Source organism: Nerophis ophidion, linkage group LG01 (assembly GCF_033978795.1).
Source record: "Nerophis ophidion isolate RoL-2023_Sa linkage group LG01, RoL_Noph_v1.0, whole genome shotgun sequence".
NCBI lineage: Eukaryota > Metazoa > Chordata > Actinopteri > Syngnathiformes > Syngnathidae > Nerophis > Nerophis ophidion.
In genome coordinates, this window is record NC_084611.1 from 32106229 (window position 1) to 32130631 (window position 24403).

General features: G+C 39.6%; 1 protein-coding gene across 5 annotated transcripts in view; it reads left to right on the forward strand.

Moving 5' to 3' along the window:
* Nucleotides 1–24403, forward strand: part of pde4d (phosphodiesterase 4D, cAMP-specific) — a 494959-nt gene that overhangs the window by 462628 nt on the left and 7928 nt on the right. For all 5 annotated transcript variants that reach the window (XM_061900793.1, XM_061900776.1, XM_061900783.1 and 2 more), the window contains exons 7-14: nucleotides 3548–3641; nucleotides 5591–5760; nucleotides 9831–9929; nucleotides 10002–10166; nucleotides 10286–10385; nucleotides 20677–20831; nucleotides 23532–23654; nucleotides 23772–23954. In XM_061900793.1, coding sequence (XP_061756777.1) covers nucleotides 3548–3641; nucleotides 5591–5760; nucleotides 9831–9929; nucleotides 10002–10166; nucleotides 10286–10385; nucleotides 20677–20831; nucleotides 23532–23654; nucleotides 23772–23954 — 1089 coding nt within the window. The remainder of the gene's footprint in view (nucleotides 1–3547; nucleotides 3642–5590; nucleotides 5761–9830; nucleotides 9930–10001; nucleotides 10167–10285; nucleotides 10386–20676; nucleotides 20832–23531; nucleotides 23655–23771; nucleotides 23955–24403) is intronic.

Here is a 24403-nt window from a genome sequence, read left to right on the forward strand (position 1 = left end):
TGACTCATGGGCTTCATCGGTATGCATACAATACGTTTACACTAAGGCTGGGATTGTTGCATAATTTTCCTGGGATTGTTGCATAATTTTGTTGTGGCACCACTTTTGGGAGCAGTGCCTTGATTTCAAGCACCGGCCCCCAGCTATCATCCATCAATCACTTTGCTCCACAAATCAAAAATCCGCCGCTAAGTACGACACTCTGGCGTTCAAATTAGGCCAGGTGGAAAACTCGGGGTGACTGTGAAAATGATGGGACCCACCTGACAACAGGTTAGATACACCCGCGTTAGCTCAAATTCTAGACCTTGTATCCCAGAAATCGGCTTGGTGTCCGACTAGAGCAGGGGTCGGCAACCCGCGGCTCCGGAGCCGCATGCGGCTCTTTGATCACTCTGATGTGACTCAGCTGCTAAATTGCCGACCCTAAAAATTATTCCGGGACATTTTCAGATTTTAGTGCCTCTCTCACAAATCACCCGGGGATAACATTTTGCAACTTTCACCTGGACTTCAATACTGAGGGTGTGCAATGATGGCAATTCCTTTAACCTCCTCTACAACGTGTCGTCGCGCCCACTTTTACATCGCGCGATCTGCGTGTCTACTGGTCACATTTTATATTCAGCCTCTGTTAACACTCGAAAGAGACTGCAATGCATACTTAGTCAACAGCCATACACTGAGGGTTGTAATATAAACAACTTTAACACTCTTACTAATATGCGCCACACTGAGAACCCACACCAAACAAGAATGGCAAACACATTTTGGGAGAACATCGGCACTGTAACACAACACAAACACAAAAGAAAACATACCCAGAATCCCATGCATCCATACTCTTCCGGGTTACATTATACACCTCCGCTAGCACTAAACCCCGCCCCCCAAACCCCGCACACCTCAACCGACGCACGGAGGGGGTGGGGAGATTTGGTATTAGCAGGGGTTTATAATGTAGCCCGGAAAAGTAGGGATGCATGGGATTCTTTTGTGTTTATGTTGTGTTACAGTGCCGATGTTCTCCCAAAATGTGTTTGTCATTCTTGTTTGGTGTGGGTTCACAGTGTGGCGCATATTAGTAACAGTCTTAAAGTTGTTTAAACGGGCACCCTCAGTGTGACCTGTATGGCTGTTAAACAAGTATGCCTTGCAATCGTTGGCGTGTGTCTGCAGAATCCTCATACAACATGTGACTGGGCTGGCAAGCTGACTGAACGTGTTGTAGAGGGCGCCAAAGGCAGCGCCCTCATTGCGCAAGAACAGTTGATCTGACATTCAATAGTCTCTCGGGATGGTTGACAAGTGTGATGTTGTCATGCGGCATTCATATAAAACTCGCTGGCCCCACTATTATTAAATGTTCACATTAAAGTGTGGGCCGCGTGTCTGAGACCCCTGGTTTATACATAGCACAGAGTAAATAAAACTCTGTATGTAGTGTTATTTCATTTTAAATTTCAAAAGAGTTTTGTGGCTCCCATTGTTTTCTTTATTTTGTGAAACGGGTCAAAATGGCTCTTTGAGTGGTAAAGGTTGCCGACCCCTGGACTATAGCATCATGAAAAACAGTATTTTACTTTTTTATTCTTATTTGTAGAATAATATACACACTATATACTGTTTAGTAGTGAAGGGAAATGGATATGGCACACTCACTGGCTGTACAGACACTGATACTGTGTTGGTGTTTCATAATGGCGTCCTCTGTTGGATAAAATAGGTCACTTTTTTTGTTAGTTTTTTTACATATATTGGAAAAAACTAAGTAGATTTTACGTTAAAACAAATAACTAAACTGCCAGCTCAGTTGCCATGTTGTATTTTTTACTGCTGTTTTCACAGCATATTACTGTAAATGGAAAAATAGTACCACTGTTTTTTTCTGGTAATATTCTGGCAACTAAGATGCCAGTTAGTTACAGTGAAATCTGTGGTTCTTGTTCTTACAGTATATGGCAGGGGTTGGGAACCTTTTTGGCTGAGAGAGCCATGAAAGCCAAATATTTTAAATGTATTTGCGTGAGAGCCAGATAATATTTTTTAACACTGAATAAAACTAAATGCATACATTTTTAATCAATAACTTATTGTAAGAGTACAATAAGTCTCTTATTATTTTTCTTAACATTTTTATTCTGAAGCTAACAAATAATAAATAAAATACTTCTTACCAATAATGCGACTTCTTTAACAAGTGCGGTAGAATATGGATGGATTGATTAAAATGCATGAGAATGTTTTATATTTTGAACGTTATTTTTAACACTATGATTACCAGCAAAATTACTAATTACTTATTGTGTTAAGCAATATCAGCTAAGATTTATCTGAGAGCCAGATGCTGTCATCAAAAGAGCCACATCTGGCTCTAGACTCATAAGTTCCCTACCCCTGGTATATGGTTTTAGTGCTAAGAAAGAGCAGAGTCGCATTGTAAATACCTAATGTGTTGGTGTTTCATATTAGCGCTATCTGATGGATTAAATAGGTCACTATATATATTGGGAAAAAAATACGTAGATTTTACGGTAAAACAAAATAATTAACTGCCAGCTCAGTTGCCAGAATTTTTTTTTTTACAGCTGTTTTCACAGCATATTTCTGTAAATAGAAGAAATAGTACCACTGTTTTTTTCCGGTAAAAATTCTGGCAACTAAGCTGCCAGTTTTTTTACTGTAAAATCTGTGGTTCTTGTTCTTCCAGTGTATGGTTTTAGTGCTAAGAAAGAGCAGAGTTGCATTGTAAATACTTAATGTAGCTCTATGGAGATGATGATTTCATTTTCCAGCATGATCTGGCACCTGCCCACAGTGCCAAAGCCACCAGTAACTGGTGTACTGACCAAGGCAATACTGTCCTCGATTGGCCTGCCAACTCCCCTGACCTGATCCCCATAGAGAATTTGTGGGGTATTGTGAAGAAGAAGCTGAAAGACACCAGAATCAATAATGCAAATGAGCTAAAGGCCACTTTTGAAGCATCCTGGGCATCCATAACACATCAGCAATGCCACAGACTGATTGCCTCCATGCCAGCCGCATTGATGCAGTAATCCGTGCAAAGGATTCCCAACCAAATACTGAGTGCATTAATTGACATTTTCAAATGTTTGATTTTGTTTTGCTGTTATAAATCTTTTTTTTTTTACTTGGTTTGAGAAAATACTAAATTTTTTTGAGATAGGATTTTTGAGTTTTCCTAAGCTGTATGCCATAATCAGCAATATTAAAATAATCAAAGGCTTGCAATATTTCAATTGATGTGTAATGAATCCAGAATGTATGACATTTTCATGTTTTTAGTTGCATTACAAAAAAAAAATGACTTCATCACAATATTTAAATTTTCTGAGACAGTCCTGTAGTCACAAGACCAAAACTACAATAAAAAAAAAAATCTGCACTTCCTAATAGAGCAAACGATTCTATGGTGTCCCAATACTTTTGTCCATGTGTCTCGCGTTGTCGTGTAATTTTGTCTTTTAGAATGTTGTATTATCTCTTGAATCATGTACTCATCTTGTCCTCTCTGTGCTTTTAGTTTAAGAGGATGCTGAACAGGGAGCTGACTCACCTGTCAGAGATGAGTCGTTCAGGGAATCAGGTGTCTGAGTTCATCTCCAGCACCTTCCTAGGTGAGTGATGACAAGAAGGCCCAGATGAAAAATGAAATGCTGCTTTCCGTACAGTGACTACATTTCTACGTCATTTGAGTTTTAGTTTTTTATCAACTAAACCAAGCTGGTAAATTAGAGATGTCGATAAATGCTTTAAAATTTATGATCGGAAATTATCGGTACCGGTTTTCAAATTATCGGTGTCTGTTTCAAAAACTAAAATTTATGACTATTTAAAACGCCGCTGTGTACAGGGATACAGGGAGAAGTATAGAGCGCCAATAAACCTTAAAGGCACTGCCCTTGCGTGCCGGCCCAGTCCCATAATATCTTTGGCTTTTCACTCACAGAAGTGAATGCAATGCATACTTGGTCAACAGCCATACAGGTCACACTGAGGGTAGCCGTATAAACAACTTTAACACTGTTACAAATATGCGCCACACTGTGAACCCACACCAAACAAGAATGACAAACACATTTCGGGAGAACATCCACACCGTAACTAAACATGAACACAACAGAACAAATACCCAAAAGCCCTTGCAGCACTAACTTCCGGGACGCTACAATATACACTCCTGCTCACCCCACCCACCTCAACCTCCTCATGCCCTCTCAATAAGAGCATGCCCCAAATTCTAAGTTGCTCTTTTGAGGCATGTTAAAAAAAATTATGTTCAAAATATAAAACAGTGTCATGTATTTTCATCCATCCATCCGGTTCCTACCGCACCTGTTCAAGAAGTCGCATTAATGGTAAGAATTATTTTATTTATTTTTAGTTAACATCAGAATAACAATGTTATTAAAAAGAATAAGAGACTTATTATACTCTAAAAATGTTGGTCTTTCTTAAAAATGCACATATATATAGTTGTATTCAGTGTTAAAAAAAATTATATGGCTCTCACGGAATTACTTTTAAAAATATTTGGCTTGTATGGCTCACTCAGCCAAAAAGGTTCCCAACCCCTGTTCTACGTCATAAATACTAGAAGGATGAGGACATAATCCGACAAGTTGGTCAGCTTTGACAGCCAATTTGGACCCGCAATTAGGGAGAAAAGACACAAAAAGTTTTGTGAAGATTATGAGTCATTCTTAATCCAAAGAGGAATTTATCAACATCCTATCAGTCGGCATGCTAGTAACAGCAGACCTTGTTCAGTAAGTGATGTTTTATATTATGTTTGTTGGCTCTCATGAGGTCTGCATAAGTAGTAATGAGTGATGTTGTCAAAAGAAAAAGCAAATGTGATTTGTTTCTGAAATTAATGCACAACCATATACTGAAAATTATTAAAATACGTAAATATCACAAGTTTTTTATGAATGTGCTTGGTACTACATTACGTATATACTTACAATATGTATGTAAAGCCTTGATGGAGGTGTTTGAATGTTTTTAAGCACTTTTTAGGCAGAATAGAGCAATTAAAATAAGATCCTTTGTATGTGTACTGTTGATCACATTTATTTACTAATTAGAATGCATAAAAAAGGAAAACATATGTTTGTCTTACATAAGGATTGTGAATAATAGGCAAAATTCCCCTTTAAAAAAAACTAAAACATTTGTTTCAGTAAAATCTAATTTCCTCTCGTTACAACACCAACTTACTTTGTTCATGTAAAATGTTGTCTTTGTCCTTGAAATAGGCCTTTTTTTCTGTACCTGCTTCTAAAAAATATTTTCGCTTTAAATTACATGTATTTCTTCTTTCTTTATTCTAATTATACTATAATCGTTTTTGTTTTTTTTTGTATATTATTTTGACAGGTAAAATGATGTCATAGTTTATGTGGTGTTGACATATTTTCCCTCTAATTATTGCTTCATTATGGCAAGTTTATAGCTTAAATAAAGTAAAATAAAAATGTCACTTATTGAGAATGTTACCATGAAATATTATAGTTTCTGTTTGTTAGTACTATTTGACATTTTATTTTCCTTGCTGTTGCAGACAAGCAACATGAAGTGGAGATGCCAACGCCTCAGTCGCAGAAGGACAAGGAGAAGAAGCCCATGTCTCAGATCAGCGGCGTGAAGAAGCTGCAGCACTCATCAAGCCTCACCAACTCCAACATACCTCGCTTTGGCGTCAAGACGGAGACGGAAGACGAGCTGGGAAAGGTGCGTGCACCGATCGATCGACCGCTGATCTGTATTGGCCGATTTTCTTGACAAAGCACGTGCTCGGCTAATGGTAATTATGCCTTTGAATGCCGATCGCAAACACCGATTGTCTGACACTGTAATTATTTTTAGTTCCACGGCTGACAAGTGGCTAGCAGCTAATTATGTGTTTCTATACACAGTGTGGAGCCCTAAAATAACAATAATGACCTTCATTGTGGCAAATAAACAACATGTTGTACTGTCTCAGGTAGAGATATCCAGTAATATCGGACTGACGTCATTATCGGCCAATTAATGCATTAAAATGTAATATCAGAAATTATTGGTATCGGTTTCAAAAAGTAAAATGTATGACTTTTTAAAACGCCGCTGTACGGAGTGCTACACGGACGTAGGGAGAAGTACAGAGCGCCAATAAACCTTAAAGGCACTGCCTTTGCCAGTCGCTTTGCACCATGGGAAAACAAACCACTCCATAGTCCAAGTCCTGACAGGCTTAAATAGTTTCTCCTGATTAAAACAGGTGCGTGAGTCTATACAAATAAGGCAGGTGAAGCTATTGAGTTGCCATGGTGACCAAACAAACATTTTGTGATGTGGTCAGGCCTTGAGCCTCGTAGCGGTTTATTTTCCCATGGTGCAAAGCGACTGGACTGGACAAGGCGTGAAGGTAAAGGCCTGACTTAATTTTACTTTTAAAAAAAAGTAACAAACAAAAGGCGCGTACAAGGCAGAGAACAAACTTGGCTAAGAAAACAAAAAACTAGCAAAAAGGTAGAACTATGGACATAAAAACCAAAACACTTACTGTGACGTGAAAAAAAACGAGCATGGAACAATGTCAGGGGTATCAGGAGTGTATCAAGGGTGCACAAAAACAGGAACTAATGGAGTCCAAAACTATCAGAAAAATAACAAAACATAATCCAGACCACAGAACATGACAATAAATGTGTTTTGGCCAAAGTAAGACAAAGAAAACAATCTGAAGTTGTCTTTGTTTTTTCGTTTTAATACCATGATTTTAATGTGCGCTCAGATTTCCCTCCATGTGACCCCTGAGCTAAAATGAGTTTGACTCCCCTGGTATAGACATTTTTTTATTCCACAATGGAGAAATTACATTGTTGCTGTGCAGGTGTATGTAAAACATACACTAGCAGAAGTAAAACGTAATGAAAAACAAAAACAAGTAATAAATACTATATATTGCGCGCTAACATGCATGGATAAAAAACACTAACGTCCATATTGCACAACAAGAAAAAAGGTCACAGTGTGTTGTAAAGTCATATGGGTGTGAGTAGGAAGGACCTACCGTGGCGCTCCTTCTTGCACTGTACATCTAACAGTCTATTGCTGAAGGAGCTACTCACCGCCTCCACAGTACCATGCATAAATAAATGTTTTCAAAAAATGGATGATTGCTATCAAAATCAGCAGATCGACTTAAAAATTTCTGATGAAGGAGACATATCATGAAATGATATTTGGAAAAATGCCAATAAGACATTTAGAAGCATTAAAAATAAGCTGAGTCAATTTAAGATCTTGAACAGATTGTATTTTACATCTTCTCAGCTGTTTAAGATTGGTGCAGTAGATAGCAAATTGTGTATGAAGTGTCTGGCAGCTGAGGGAATTCTTGTTCATTTATTGTGTGAAAGTCAGAGAATAAAAGCGTTAAGGTTGAAAACAACAAAAGAAGCAATCACATTATTAAATATAAACATCCAAATTGCACTGCAAATGTGTATTCTTGGTGATCTGCATTAATTTAGTTACTTGTCATCAAGGAGTAAAAATGCATTTCTTTCAATATGCATCGTAACAAAAAGGGTAATACTAAAACATGGATGTATGTTGGTAGTCCAACTCATACTGACTGGTATACACAAGCTATGGAATTTTTTTCTAGTTTAGTTAATAAAGAATCATATATTGGAATGTGGGATCTATTTATTTTTTTTATCTATTAAGTGAACCTAAGATGACTTACCATATTTCCTTGTATAGCCGCCAGGCATGTGATATGCGCCCCCCTTGACAGGCATGTGATATACGCCCCCCTTGAATTACTGCCGGGTAAAACTCGCTCCCCAAATGAATAAGTGCATGCTTACTTTGACCGCCGGGTCAAATTCGTGATGTCACGAACGATGCTTCCCCTGCCGTCTTTTTTAAATTGACGGAGGAGTTGTCACTTACTTTTGCCGGAGGTAAACCAGGGGTCTTGTTCTACAGCCATACAGATCACACTAACGGTTGTGATATAAAACAACTTTAACACTCTTAATAATATGTGCCACACTATGTGAACCCACACCAAACACATTTCTGGAGAATATTGGCTCGGTAACACTTTATAAACGCAACATAACACTTACCCAGAATGCAATGGCATCCATGACTCTTGGCTATATTATACGCGCGCTAGCAACCCCCCCGCCCCCGCTCTCCCCCCCCCCCCCCAAGAGTCACGGATGCACGGCATTATGGGTAATCCCTATGCTGTGTTTATAATGTGCCACAGAGCCAATGCTCTCCAGAAATATGCTTGGTGTAGGTAAGCAAGAGTGTTAAAGCTGCCTACATCACAACCATCAGTGTAAAAGGTATGTCTGTTGACCAAGTATGCATTGCAATCACGTATAAGAAGCAGCAAAATGCATGCGTCGGACCGGCACGCAGACAGCATGGTGTTAAAGTGGGCGCAATGACATGCTGTAGAGCAGTGGTCCCCAACCACCGGGCCGTGGATGCAGAATAATTTTTGATTATTTTTTTCTTTTATCACACTCAATTTTTTACTGCATGCCATTGGTAAGCGCAGGGGTAAGAAGAGGTCTTAAAATTATTAGCGCCTGCTTACTTTTACCGCATGCTTTGAATAAGCGCAGGAGTGAGAAGAGGTTTTAAATTAATTAGCGCCCCGGTGGCTATTCAAGGAAATACGGTATTTTGTCTTTGTGGAAAATATTGTACACAATGTGTTGTCAAGCTTGTGTAATGTGATATAAGTGTAAGTCACTGTAAGAGTATGGGTACAAGTCATTGATTTCAGGGGGTTATTTTTCAGAAGGGTGTGCTACCAAATATTAGTGTTACGTGTACAGAGGGAAGGAGAAGGCACAGATAGGAGGGATGTTGTTTTAGCTCTGTTTAATTATATAAACTCTGTATATATATATACACACACAATATATCTATAAACAATAAATTAAGTGTGTAATCCAAACTATGTGTGTGGTGTGTGTAAATTAACTGTAGTGTTACCAGAAGTGTTGAGCGCAAGGCGGAAGTCCAAAATGGCAAAGCTGGCTCGGAGGTCCGTGAGAACATGCAGGAAGTCGGGCAATATCGAGGCGTCAAAGTCCGTGTCCAGGCGGGAGGTCGAGATCCAAAAGGCAGCCAGTGAAGCAGAGGGAACTCAGGGAGACCAGACACAGAGCTCGTGACACGGGAACGGATGTTTGCTGCTGGAACGACACGACACAGGACAATGCACAATGACATAAGGAGGAGGAGAAAACACAGAGAGGGAGAGCATAGAGCTTGATACGAGTTTGCTTACTGTAAAAAAAAAAAAAAAAAAACAGGAAACTACGTTCTTGCCCGGAACACAGGTAAGAAGCCCAGGTTGCTCATCAACGACAGGTGTGATGAACGCTGATAGATTGCAGCTGTGCACCAGTGCAGCTTCTGCAGGAGTGGCGTGCGCAGGTGCGGTCTGGGAGCTGCAATCAGCAGAGCGCACAGACGAGTGTGCATTGGAATGCACCTGGGCCGTGACATTGAGGGTGCCAATAATTTTGTCCAGTCCATTTTTGGATTTCTATGTAAAATAATATCAGATTGGCTTTGGGGTTTTTTTTGTGTTGTTCCAATTCAAACAAAATAAATAAACATGTGAATACCAAAGCATTTTTAATTTCAACAATTTCCCGGGAGAAGTGGTGCATTATCTGACAGAAATGGCCATGACTGTATGCACATGTGTCATGGCCAATTATGCAAAACGAGAATCACCATGAGCTAAATATCCCTCTCGTTGCTTCAACTAGGAGCTGGAGCACGTGAACAAATGGGGCCTTAACGTTTTCAAAATCTCCGAGTTCTGTGGGAATCGGCCGCTGACAGTCATGATGTACACCATTTTCCAGGTGGGTTTCGTCCCAACACAACAAACATCTGTCTTCTTTTGGGTTTTAACGCTTCTTTGCCGTCCTCTGCAGGAGCGAGACTTGTTAAAAACGTTTAAAATTCCACTGGACACTTTTATCACCTACCTGATGACCTTGGAGGATCATTACCACGGCGACGTGGCGTACCACAACAACATCCACGCTGCTGACGTCACACAGTCCACGCATGTGCTGCTATCCACCCCTGCACTGGAGGTGAGGCGACACAATGGGCCTCAATCAAACCTCCGCTCGGCTCCAATCAATGCCTTCTACTTGCGGGGGGATATTTTTATCCCTTTTGACTCCCAACCCTCTCCTCTCCTCGCTCGTAGGCCGTGTTCACCGACCTAGAGATCCTGGCTGCCATCTTTGCCAGCGCCATTCACGACGTGGACCACCCGGGAGTGTCCAACCAGTTCCTCATCAACACCAGTGAGTCTAAATGCGGCGCCGTTTTAGCAGCTTAGCTATGTCTGCCGTGTCACTTTGGTTCACACGCTGATACACACACCCACACACACCCACACACACACACACACATTGGTCTTTTTTCACATGCATGAATAAATGCCAAGGCTCAATCGAAACATATATATTTAGTTCCACTGGAGCCACCACACTTTTAGAATCTGCGTGGAACTTGATGTCATTTTAGCTTCAAATACAATCTGATCATTTTATTGTAAATTCCAATTTTCTTATTTTTGGCCATTTTTACAGATTATTCCTCCTTGTAGTGTTTTTTTGCCTCCTCATAGGAACAGCCCCATGTTGCTAGGCCAGGGGTCGGCAACCTTCAGCATACAAAGAGCCATTTGAGCCCATTTGCCCCCCCAAAAAAACCCAACTAGAGCCGCAAACTCTGTTAGATTTCTAAAATGACGATAACACCACTTATAGTTTCGTTACACTTATGCTATAGAATTTATGAAATCAAACACTTTGACAACGATTCACATTTTATTTCTTGCCTATAAGCAAATCACCAAATTATTTTGAACCTTCAAAAAAAAATACACTGGTCCTTCGCTTATTAATGAATTTGAAAAAAATCAAGTTGCGCCAATATTCTGAAGGCATACAACTGCGGCATATTTCATTTGACTAAAAAGGGAAAAGAACAACCTCGTCATGATTGAAAGCACATTCATCTGTCCATGAAGCATTAAATGTTGTATTTTCATTAGAAATGTTTCTCTTTTTTGATCCGTCCAATGCTAGCTTACCGGGGGTTGACCGCTAAAAACAATACAATTGCTTGGCAGCAAGAGATGACGCACAGGGGTTGTGACATACACAAATCCCTTAGGGGTGATGGATGGCTGGGCAGCGCCAGAGGATCTGCAGCCAGCCTCCGTAGCCCACACTCCCTCAGCTCTGTTGCAAGTCTCGAGATGTATGTTGTAATATGTATATGTGCTTTGCTATTGAGGTTTTTTCCCACTCCAGACTGGGCCGCCCTTAGCAGCCCAGTCTGGATTGTATTGTTTTGCGGGGGGCGCCTTGTGGCGACCCATCAGCGTTCCTGTTCTGTAACCCTGTACACTGTTTTTTTGTCTCATCTTGAACGGGTGTGTGCTGAAAACAAAATTTCATTGTACTTGTGCAATGACAATAAAGACCTACCTACAGTACCTACTTACCTACCTACCTACCTACCTTCGATCAACAATATATCAAAATGTTTTATTATCCTATGATTAGATGCCAGAACTCTCCAAAATAACAACTGTTGGATTGAAATTAATTATTTTGTATTTAAAAATAAAAAAAATATTGTTTTGTTTTTTACGGTCATCCCTCGTTTATCGCTGTTAATTGTTTCCAGATATGGCTGTGGCAAAATTAATTCCTGCAAAGTAAGGATCATTAATTATACAAAACCCAAAACCAGCCAAGTTGGCACGTTGTGTAAATCGTAAATAAAAACAGAAGACAATGATTTGCAGATCCTTTTCAACCTATATTCAATTAAATACACAGCAAAGACTAGATACTTACTGTTCGAACTGGTAAAGTTTTGTTATTTTTTGCAAATATTAACTCATTTAGAATTTTATGCCTGAAAAATGTTTCAAAAAACCTGGCACAAGTCGCAAAAAATACTGATAAAGTTGAGGAATGCTCACCAAACACTTATTTGTAAAATCCCACTGGTGAGCAGGCTAATTGGGAACAGGTGGGTGCCATGATTGGGTATAAAAGCAGCTTCCATGAAATGCTTAGTCATTCACAAACAAGGATGGTGCGAGGGTCACCACTTTGTGAACAAATGCGTGTGCAAATTGTCCAACAGTTTAAAAAGAAAATTTCTCAATGAACTATTGCAAGGAATTTAGGGACTACAACATCTACGGTCCGTAATATCATCAAAAGGTTCAGAGAATCTGGAGAAATCGCTGCATGTAAACGGCAAGGCCAAAAACCAACATTAAATGCCCGGGATTCTCGATCCCTCAGGCGGTACTGCATCAAAAAGCGACATCGGTGTGTAAAGGATATCATTGGCTCAGGAACACTTCGGAAAACCACTGTCAGTAATTAGAATTGGTCGCTACATCTGTATGTGCAAGTTAAAACTCTACTATGCAAAGCCAGAGCCATTTATCAACAACACCCAGAATCGCTGCCGGCTTCGCTGGGCCTGAGCTCATTTAAGATGGACTGATGCAAAGTGGAAAAGTGTTCTGTGGTCTGACAAGTCCATATTTCATATTGTTTTTGGAAACTGTGGACCAAAGAGGAAATTGACCATTCGGACTGTTGTAAGCGCAAAGTTCAAAAGCCAGAATCTGTGATGGTATGGAGGTGTATTAGTGCACAAGGAATGGGGAACTTACACATCTGTGAAGGCACCATTAATGCTGAAAGGTACATACAGGTTTTTGAGCAACATGTGTTACCATCCAAGCGTCTTTTTGATGGATGCCCCTGCTTATTTCAGCAAGACAATGCCAAGCCACATTCTGGAAGTGTTACAACAGCGTGACTTCATAGTAAAAGAGTATGTGTACAAGACTGGCCTGCCTGTAGTCCAGACCTGTCTCCCATTGAAAATGTGTGGCACATTATGAAACGTGAAATACGACAAAGGAGACCCCGGACTGTTGAACAACTTAAGCTGTATATCAAGCAAGAATGGGAAATAAATCCACCCGAAAAGCTTCAATAATTGTTCGCCTCAGTTCCCAAACGTTTACTGAGTGTTGTTAAAAGGAAAGGTCATGTAACACACTGGTAAATATGCCCCTGTGCCAACTTTTTTTTCAATGTGTTGCTGCTATTAAATTCTAAGTTGAGTGTGAATGTGGTCTGTCTATCTGTGTTGGCCCTGCGATGAGGTGGCGACTTGTCCAGGGTGTACCCCGCCTTCCGCCCGAATGCAGCTGAGATAGGCTTCAGCACTCCCCGCAACCCCAAAAGGGACAAGTGGTAGAAAATGCATGGATGGATTATTTGCACACAAAAAAATGTGTTTCTCAGTTCGAACATTCTTTGCAGTCTATTCAATTGAATTTAAGTTAAAAAGGATTTACAAATCAATGTATTCTGTTTTTATTTACTATTTACACAATGTGCCAACTTCACTGGTTTTAGGTTTAGTAAATCAAATATCTTTTATAGCTACAGCATAAACAACTGGTTTCGTTCTACGTTGTTTTTAGTTACACATTACCTTTACAATTAAGAAAAAATTATTTTTGTTGAAATATTTAATATTTATTAATGTTGACACACTAAATCACTACAAAAAGAGCATTGTGACAAATTTCAATATATTTGCATTACATTACAATTTAATTTTTAATTTTTAATATCTCTGCAATGAGGTGGCGACTTGTCCAGGGTGTACTCCGCCCTGTGCCCGATTGTAGCTGAGATAGGCGCCAGCGCCCCCCGCGACCCCAAAAGGGAATAAGCGATAGAAAATGAATGGATTTTTAATATCTATCAGACACCTGTCAGGGGTGGTAGAGGAAGGGCTAAATCAGGCAAGAGTGAAGGTTTTAGAATGGCCTTCTCATAAATGTATTCATTTACTAAATATTGTTAGTGTATGTAATCTATGAAATGCACAATGTTTATGTTTTTGTTTGTTCCAAGGCTAAAACGTGTTGAATCTGTTAAGTTTGTACGTCCATGTTGTTGTGACATGCGCCTAATTGATGCTCCTTTTTGTTTGCACAAAATATAAACCAATATGTAGTGTACATATAAATGTTGGATTTTGTACCTGAATAAATCACATAAATCCTATTTACAGCGCGTGGCAATAAACTTCACTTAATTACGGCCAGAATTGTTGTACCTTATAAATTATATACATAAATTACAAATGATATAAAGAAAAAAACGCAGCTTCAATAATTAATTACTAAACACAAGCACACTAATTTTTTACAGTGTTTTTGCCATTTTCAGAAATATTCCTCTCTTTATTTTATTTAATTTTCATAATTTAATATTATTACTGACACCCTAAATTATTCTAAATCAGACCTGGGCAAACTAAGGCCCGGGGGCCACATGCGGCTCGTTGAGCTTTTCAATCTGGCCTGCCGGACATTCCCAAATATTTTTTGTTAGATCTTTAAGATGGAAATTGTAGCTGCCTTTATGATGTGCAGTGATGTTTTCTAATGACCGTAAGTCTTGAACTAAACAAAGTATTTCAATGGTTGGAATCTGCGCTTATTGATGTTATACCAGTTACTATGGTAATTTGATTAGTTACTATGGTAATCTAATTAGTTACTATGGTAATTTAATTAGTTACTATGGTCATCTACGTCACAGCAGCTCAGACAAAGCATCAAGGAGTGTGGGCGGTAAGCATTTCCTCAGACGCGGAAGGAGATTTTCACAACATAGTTCTAAAGCTTAGTGATATATAGAATAGAATAGAAATTACTTTATTGATCCCTGGGGGAAATTCGGCAAATATCAGATTGTAGGTGTGTTTATTGTGTACCCTTAGCGTTCATATTTCACTGTTTGTTGCCTTTTTGTTGCATTCCACTTGATTGTAAAATATGTCGATCGAAAGGGGGTGTGACATTTAATTTTTGTCAATATTCAGTGTTTTATCGTTCATAGAAAAATGTAAAAATTCCATTCGTTTTTTTAAGGCGGTATGTCGTAACATTTTTAGCATTCAATCAGACATTATTGTGAGGTTTTGTATAAGTGTTCCTAAGAATAGATATAAAATGCCCCCAGACACATTTTTTTCTCTAAATGTGGCCCCCGAGTCAAAATAATTGCCCAGGCCTGCTCTAAATATATCATAATTATGATACATTTATTTAAATTTAATTTTTTAAATAATTCTATGTCTGGAGAAAGAGAGTCAATTAAATTATTTTTTGTGTGTGTGTGTAAAATCAAGACAAATAATCGAAACATCTGTTGAAAAAATGGCCAATTTATCAAAAACTATAGATCAGGAAGTTGCACACTGTTGACAACAGTAATGTAACATTCATATCAGCATCATGTTTGGAAACATGAAGGGTTAGGGTAAGGGTTGGGGTTGGGATTGGGGTTTGGGTTAAGGTGAGGGTTAGGGTTAGGGTTGGGGTTAGGGTTAGGGTTAAGGTTAAGGTTAGGGTTAGTTTCCTGAAATGGTGAAGTAGAAATGTAATTACCAACAACACAAACATGCCGTGTTCATTTGAAAATATGAGAGATTTGTTGTACGAAAGTCTACATAAAATCGTGGACGCCACATACCACGACGTGTTTAGGTGCTTGTGTGCATGTGTCAGAGCACACGTGAGCACAAGCACACGCGTGACGGGTGGGGCCGCGTGCCTTCAAGGCGGCAGACATCAATAGTGCTTTTTAAGTGCAAAACAACATCATTAGCTGCGTGAGCTGACAGCTTTTCTCTGAATTTATACACTTAAAGGGCAAGTTGGTTTGGTCGCCAACTTGACGGACTAATACAAAGAATCTTGACTTAAAGCAACAATATGTGCCATAGTTTCCGGGCTATAGAGCGCACTGGTATTAAATCCGCATTTACCGAATTTTAAGATGAAATAAATATTTTTATATATAATACCCGCACCAGATGATAAGTTGCAGATAGATATCCGTGTACTTGCCAACCTTGAGACCTCCGAATTCAGGGGTGGGGGGGGTATATATTTTCAAGTATTTCTTATATATAGATATATGTATATGTATGTATATATATATATATATATATATATATATATATATATATATATATATATATGTATATGTATGTATGTATGTGTATATATATATATATATATGTATACATACATATATATATATATATACAGCCACCGTGTTCAATAGAGAAGTCTGATCTACAAAATTTGCAGTCAGCATACCCCTTCCCCTTCGAGCTGTCCTGGATGAACTGAAATTATTTTTTCCCAATCATTTTGGAACTTGCACGTATACTTCTTCTTCTTACTCGTTGTCGCCATGTCTCTCTTCGTTCTACTTTGTCTCTGTTATGTTTTTGGACATTACTACTTGCCGTAGTTTTGAATTAATGCATTATGGGAATCCGGACGTTGTGTGTCAGTGTATTAATGTGCCGGTTGGAATAAACACACGCTCAGAAATAGCTCCGGGCCTGCCTACTTTATGGGTTATAGATAAACATTTGGATAACGGAGACATATATGATAGTGTCCTTTTCAGGTGAGAGAGGACGCTAAAGGCAGTGCCTTTAAGGCACGCCTCCAATATTGTTGTCCGGGTGGAAATCGGGAGAAATTCGGGAAAATGGTTGCCCCGGGAGATTTTCGGGAGGGGCACTGAAATTTGGGAGTCTTCCGGGAAAATCGGGAGGGGTGGCAAGTATGTATATCGGTACGAAAACATTTGTGAATGTTTATTTACATACCATAACTGTTTCCAAACGGTGCTTGTGACGTGGCAGTAAAACGACTGATCAAACAAAACAGAAGTCATCGTCATGGACACACTAGCTGCGGAAGCTAACTCTCCAAACAGCGAAACAAACTCAATCACTCCACGGTGACGTTTTGGTGAACTTACGAAACAGAAACAATGCCAAATAATAATAATAATAATAATAATGGATTAGATTTACATCGCGCTTTTCTATTACTAGATACTCAAAGCGCTCACAGAGAAGTGGGAACCCATCATTCATTCACACCTGGTGGAGGTAAGCTACATCTGTAGCCACAGCTGCCCTGGGGTAGACTGACGGAAGCGTGGCTGCCAGTTTGCGCCTACGGCCCCTTCGACCACCACCTATCATTCATTCATCATTCATTCACCAGTGTGAGCGGCACCGGGGGCAACGGTGAAGTGTCCTGCCCAAGGACACAACGGCAGCGATTTAAATGTCAATAGATGGGAAGCAAACCTGCAACCCTCAGGTTTCTGGCACGGCCGCTCTACCCACTACGCCATGCCGCCCCTAAGTTCTTAAAATCTCGGTTTTATCTCAACAGATGGTGAGTAAAATAGTATTGTTTAATATAAACAAAGAAAATGCACTCAGGATGGAGTGGGAGAACACGTAACTAGGAGTGGACAAAAAGAACAAAATAAGGCGAGTGCAGCTAATAACGTCACAAGACACGGAACTTCTTTTGTGAGTTCCGCATGTAATTTAAAACAAGTCAGAACTCTGTAATAGATGGTCAGAAAAAGGCTTAAAGGCGGTCTGTAAAATAAAGTCGATGTAAAATTTTGACCAATGAACCACCGTTACATTTCATTTGGACATTTAAAGTTAAAGTTAAAGTACCAATGATAGTCACAAACACACTAGGTGTGGTGAAATGTGTCCTCTGCAATTGACCCGTCCCCTTGTTAGCACCCTGGGAGGTGAGGGGAGCAATGGGCAGCAGTGGTGCCGCGCCCGGGAATCATTTTTGGTGATTTAACCCCCAATTCCAACCCTTGATGCTGAGTGCCAACCAGGGAGGTAATGGGTCCCATTTTTATAGTCTTTGGTATGACTTAGCCGGGGTTTGAACTCACAACCTACCGATGTCAGGGCGGACACTCTAACCACTATCATTAGATTTTAAATCAGAGCATGCTTCCATTTTCCGCCGCATCCTATTTGAGGATACATTGTTTTACTGACCGTCATCTCTTCCTGGCAAATTCTGAGCTGGCGCTGATGTACAACGACGGCGTCTGAAGTGTTATCCAATCCAATCCACTTTATTTGTATAACACATTTAAACATCAGTTTCCAAAGTGCTGCACAACAATATTAAAAAAAATATTCAAATATTATCCTTAGCTCCACCAATGACTGAATAAAAACCATACAAAAATAAATATGATTAAAAACTATTTTAAACGGTACAACCAATCTAAAACAATAAATATAAATCAAAATTAAAAAAATAAAAAACACAGAAAATACAGAGGACCACACAACTCACGTAGTGTTAAAAGCCAAAGAATAAAAGTGGGTCTTAAGACACTCCACTGTGGGAGCAGTTCTAACATGGAGGGGCAGAGTGTTCCAGAGCTTAGAGCCGACCACAGAGAAGGCCCTGTCTCCCCTGGTCTTAAGTCTGGTCTTGGGCACCACGAGCTGGAACTGGCTCTCGGACATAAGAGCGCACGCAGGAGTGTAAATTTGGATTAGGTCCGGGATATAATGATGTGCCAGTCCATGTAAAGCTTTAAAAACAAACAGCAATGTTTTAAAATCAATTCTAAAATGAACAGGGAGCCAGTGCAGACTCTGAAGAATTGGGGTTACATGCTGGCGTTTCCTGGCCCCTGTTAAAAGTCGTGCTGCCGCGTTCTGGACTAACTTTTTGGGCTAATGCCAGCATAAAGTGCATTGCAGTAGTCCAGGCCACTTTAAATAAAAGCATGAACGACTTGTTCAAAAAGATTAAAAGATAAAAAAGGTTTTAACTTTGCTAAAAGACGACGATGATAAAAACACGATTTTAAAACGCCATTGACTTGTTTGTCAAGTTTAAAAATCGCTGTCTATAGTGACGCCAAGGCTGGTGACTTTGGGACGCACATCATTTTGCAATGGTCCCAAGTCAGCGAGGGCCGGACCAAAAACTAAAATTTCCGTTTTTCCCCCATTCATTATTAAAAAATTATGAGCTAACTAAGCCTTGACGTCACATAGACAGTTGAGAAGGGGCGTCAGGGGGCCGTGGCCTTTGGAAATCGGCATATAAATTTGGCAGTCATCTGCATAAAAGTGATAAAACACTCCATGTTTCTTAAAAAATTTCTCCAAGAGGGAGGAGATATAGCGCAAAAAGGATGGGGCCTAGAATAGATCCCTGGGGGACACCACAGTAAAGCGGAGTAGAAGAAGAGGTGGCGTCCCCCAGCCTGACAGAGAAGGACCTCTCTGACAGGTCGGATCTGAACCACCCTAATGCAGTCCCCCTGATACCCACTCAGTCTCTCAGGCGCTCTAATAGAATTATGTGGTCGACTGTGTCAAAGGCAACTGTAAAATCTAAAAGCACTAAAATGGCAGAGCTGCCAGAATCAGGCATTGAAAGCAAGTCATTTTAGGATGATTTTTAAGTGTTTTAAATGTAAAAGTTAGGAAGTGTTTTAAATGTAAAAGTTAGGAAGTGTTTTAAATGTAAAAGGAAAAAAAAATACTTTTCTTACCTATTGTTGCCTGCTTTTGTGTTTTTGGGATCTGCATAAGTCCCGAAAATGTGAAATCAAATCATGGAGTCATGGCGGGGATATTTATAAAACAATCTTTCTCTCCTCCAAATTTCTTTCAAACAAGCCGTTTTAAATTTACCCCGACAACATGTGCCCGGTACCACTAAAACACGTTGGATTAGAGAGGTCTTCTACGATCTATAACTGGAAAGACTTTGGTTTTCGCTAAAAGGGTCTGTTCAAGCGTTTCAAAGCTCATGGAGTCCCTTCTTGCTGGATGTCAACTCTCTTGACTTGTGCCCAGACGCAGATGAGGAATAATCTCCCTTGTATTTATTTATTTATTTATCTTATTGATTATTAATTATTTATCTCTCCTTTCAGCCTCTGTCTGTCTCCGTCCTTGTGTGTGTGTGTGTGTGTGTGTGTGTGTGTGTGTGTGTGTGTGTGTGTGTGTGTGTGTGTGTGTGTGTGTGTGTGTGTGTGTGTGTGTGTGTGTGTGTGTGTGTGTGCGTGCGTGCGTGCGTGCGTGCGTGCGTGCGTGCGTGCGTGCGTGCGTGCGTGCGTGCGTGCGTGCGTGCGTGCGTGCGTGCGTGCGTGCGTGCGTGCGTGCGTGCGTGCGTGCGTGTTTTTGTCGTCTTACTTGTTGCATGTTTGTGCCATGTGTCCCTTGTTGGTTTGACCTGAGTAGGGTGGATGGGTGTGTTGGGTTTTAAGGGAAAGAGTCTGAAGAATTTACTTTTTTTAAATTGTACTGATTCCACTTGCACTTTTTTCTGTCTATTTGAAAACGTCAATAAAAAGAGCTTAATTAAATTTACCCCGACATGTGACGTTTTCCAACATGTGACCTCAGCGTTGTATTGTTTTGGTGTCTTCTATTGTCTTGTACACAATACTTGTTATTAAATCAGAGCTATTTGGTCCTTTCCACATTGTCATGGAATCCAGATGATTATCATTGATTTAAAAAAAAGCTTGTTATCTATCATTAGTTTTTAAATTATAGCCTGCTTCCATTTTCCCGCCGTGTCCTATTTGGGGATACGTTGTTTTACTGACCGTCATCTCTTCCTGGCAGATTCCGAACTGGCGCTGATGTACAACGACGCGTCAGTACTAGAGAACCACCACCTGGCTGTGGGCTTCAAGCTCCTGCAGGAGGAGAACTGTGACATCTTTCAAAACCTGACCAAAAAACAACGACAATCACTTCGAAAGATGGTCATCGATATTGTGAGTCCCGACAGACGTATGCCAAATAAATGCTTTACGTTGTATTTCTCAGGTTTGCTGGCCACATTATGATGGAAGTAAGTTAAGCCTCTCAATAAATCTAACACAACAAATGAGCACCGTGTGTCCTCAAAAGATGTATTCCTTCTGCTATTAAGAAGCTAAATACGAGTGTAATTTTGGTTGGCTCTACAAAGTGTTTATACTGTAAGTTAGGGTTGTTCGGTATACCGGTATTAGTATTGTACCGCGATACTAATGAATCATATTCGGTCCTATACCGCCTCTGAAAAGTGCACAACGTATGATCTTGTAACGACTTGGTATCCGATTGATGCCCAAATTTGTAGTATCATCCAAAACTAATGTAAAGTATCAAACAACAGAAAAATGAGTGATTACATTTTAACAGAAGTGTAGATAGAACATGTTATAAGAGAAAGTAAGCATATATTAACAGTAAATGAACAAATAAATTAATCATTAATTTTCTACCGCTTGTCTTTAATAATTTTGTCAAAATAATAGGTAGATAAATGACACAATATGTTACTACATATGTCAGCAGCTAAATCAGGAGCCTTTGTTTGTTTACTTACTACTAAAAGACAAGTTGTCTTGTATGTTCACTATTTTATTTAAGGACAAACTTGCAATACGAAACATATGTTTAATTTACCGTAAGATTTTTTTTGTTGAAATAAAGCCAAATATGCATTTTTTTGTGGTGCCCTATATTTAGAAAAGTATCTAAATAATTTTGGTACCGGTCCCGATATATTGTTATCGGGACAACACTACTGTAAGTATTGTACTTAAACACACCAGCTGTTTGATTGTAACGTGCAATTTGATTACCAAATTTGGAGGCATTAAAATTGCGATGTAAAATCGTTAATGCTAATCTTTAGCATGTCTATGCGAATCCAATGTAAATTAGTATCAAGCTATCACATTTTCTTTATAAGTGAAGTCTTACTGTACTTTTGAGCGCGTTCTTCTTGGAAAATTGGAACATAGTTAAAGTTAAAGTACCACTGATAGTCACACACACACACTAGGTGTGGTGAAATTATTCTCTGCATTCGACCCATCCCCTTGTTCACCCCCTGGGAGGTGAGGGGAGCAGTGAGCAGCAGCGGTGGCTGCGCCCGAGAATCATTTTGGTGATTTAACCTCCAATTCCAACCCTTGATGCTGAGTGCCAAGCAGGGAGGTAATGGGTCCCATTTTTGTAGTCTTTGGTATGAACTCACAACCTACCGATCTCAGGGCGGACACTCTAACCAGAAGGCCACTGAGCAGAGAGCACATAATCCAGAATCCGCTCTAAATGTTGTTGACCGCTTTTTTCCGAGTGCTTGAGTTGTGCCTTGCAACAAAGGTATCGAAATATGGCGCTGTTTTATTTTAGGTGAATCTTAAAACCCGCAGACCTATAAATGTACCGAATTCGGTACCCATCCTTAGTCACACTATATGTATATTTGTATAAGCTTCCAATAGGTGAGTTATTCTCAAACTGTGGAACGTAGGCTCCATCTAGTGGTGAGCCAAAGAAAAACCTGATTAAAAATGTCTTTTTTTCCTATATTCACACACCAGTGTTACTGTTCAAACTGTGTGGATTGGCCAAAAATATTAAATATACTTGGTTAATAGAAGTTCTGCCTTGTTTTAATTAATACTTAGGCCTATTACACCTACTACTAAATAGGGGTGTAACGGTACACAAAAATTTCGGTTCGGTACGTACCTCGGTTTAGAGGTCACAGTTCGGTTCATTTTCCGTATAGTAAGAAAATGACAACATATACATTTTTTGGTTATTTATTTACAAAATTTGCCAAATCTTCCTCCAAAATATTTTTCTTAGTGGAATATTTAATGTAAAGTAATTGGAACCTTGGATAGGTCAATAATTCATAACATTGATTTTGATTCAATATTATGTTTTGAGCAATGACAGTTTGAAAGAATAAAAGCAGCTTTGTTTTATTAGTCAACGTTGCAACTTTTTCTAAATTACATTTAGCCTTTAAGCTTTTTTTATTTTACTTTTGTTTATGTTTTTGTTTATTTTAATAGTATTTTTAGAATGTGCCATGGGCCTTTAAAACATTAGCTGTGGGCCAAAAATGGCTTCCGGAGCACACTTTTGACAACTCTGCTATAGATAATAAAAAATAAAATCTGATAAATCTATGGGTAAAAAGCAGAGCATTTATCATAACTTTCTCGCTCTCTCTCTCTGCCCCTCCCTCACGAATGCTGCTGTGCACACAATTTGTTTTGTTTTTAACCCTTTCTTAATCATGAACGTACATTGAAAATACACGTAACCCTAAGTCAAAATGCCAGACATTTGAGGCATTTAAGAAACTCCACCCGGGCAGCCCCGCAAAAGAAGACATATCCGGTGAAAAGAGGACGTATGGTCAGTCTATCGTAGCCCGGTCTTTGCTAGCATGTGTGTTGTGCCTCGGTGTATATTGTATACACAACGTGCCGTACGCTACTTAATATCTCCGTGTGGAAACTCGTTCGGTACACCTCCGAACCGAACCGAAACCCCCGTACCAAAACGGTTCAATACAAATGCACGTACCGTTACACCCCTAGTACTAAGTGTTTTTTCTTGTAGTTTGTACTTAGTGAAACAAGTTAAGAAGATGTCCTAATGTGATTGTTGCTGTGTAGGTGTTGGCTACTGATATGTCCAAGCACATGAATCTGCTGGCTGATCTCAAAACTATGGTGGAAACCAAAAAGGTGACCAGCTCGGGGGTCTTGCTGCTGGATAACTATTCTGATCGGATACAGGTTTGCTTTTTGTTTATTTAAAAAAAAAAAAATTTTACACATACCACTTTCCTGTTTGGCACAGGCGCACGGGTGTTCAAAAGCTCCATTGACAAATAAGTGATTTTTGGCTCGCAGGTTCTGCAGAACATGGTGCACTGTGCAGACCTGAGCAACCCCACCAAGCCCCTGCAGCTCTACAGGCAGTGGACCGACCGCATCATGGAGGAGTTCTTCAGCCAGGGCGACCGAGAGAGGGAGCGGGGCATGGAGATCAGCCCCATGTGCGACAAACACAACGCCTCGGTGGAAAAGAGCCAGGTGACATTCGCTGCCGTCTTTACCCTGACTCGCATGATTAATGCAAAATATTATCATTTAAACCAGTGGTTCTCAAATGGGGGTACGCGTACCCCTGGAGGTACTTGAAGGTATGCCAAGGGGTGCGTGAGATTTTTTTGCAATATTCTAAAAATAGCAACAATTCAAAAATTATTTCTAAATATATTTATTGAGTAATACTTAAACAAAATATGAATGTAATAAACTGTGAAAAGAAATGCAACAATGCAATATTCAGTGTTGACAGCTAGATTTTTTGTGGACATGTTCCATAAATATTAATGTTAAAGATTTCTTTTTTTGTGAAGAAATGTTCAGAATTAAGTTCATGAATCCAGATGGATCTCTATTACAATCCCCAAAGAGGGCACTTTAAGTTGATGATTACTTCTGTGTGTAGAAATCTTTATTTATAATTGAAGCACTTG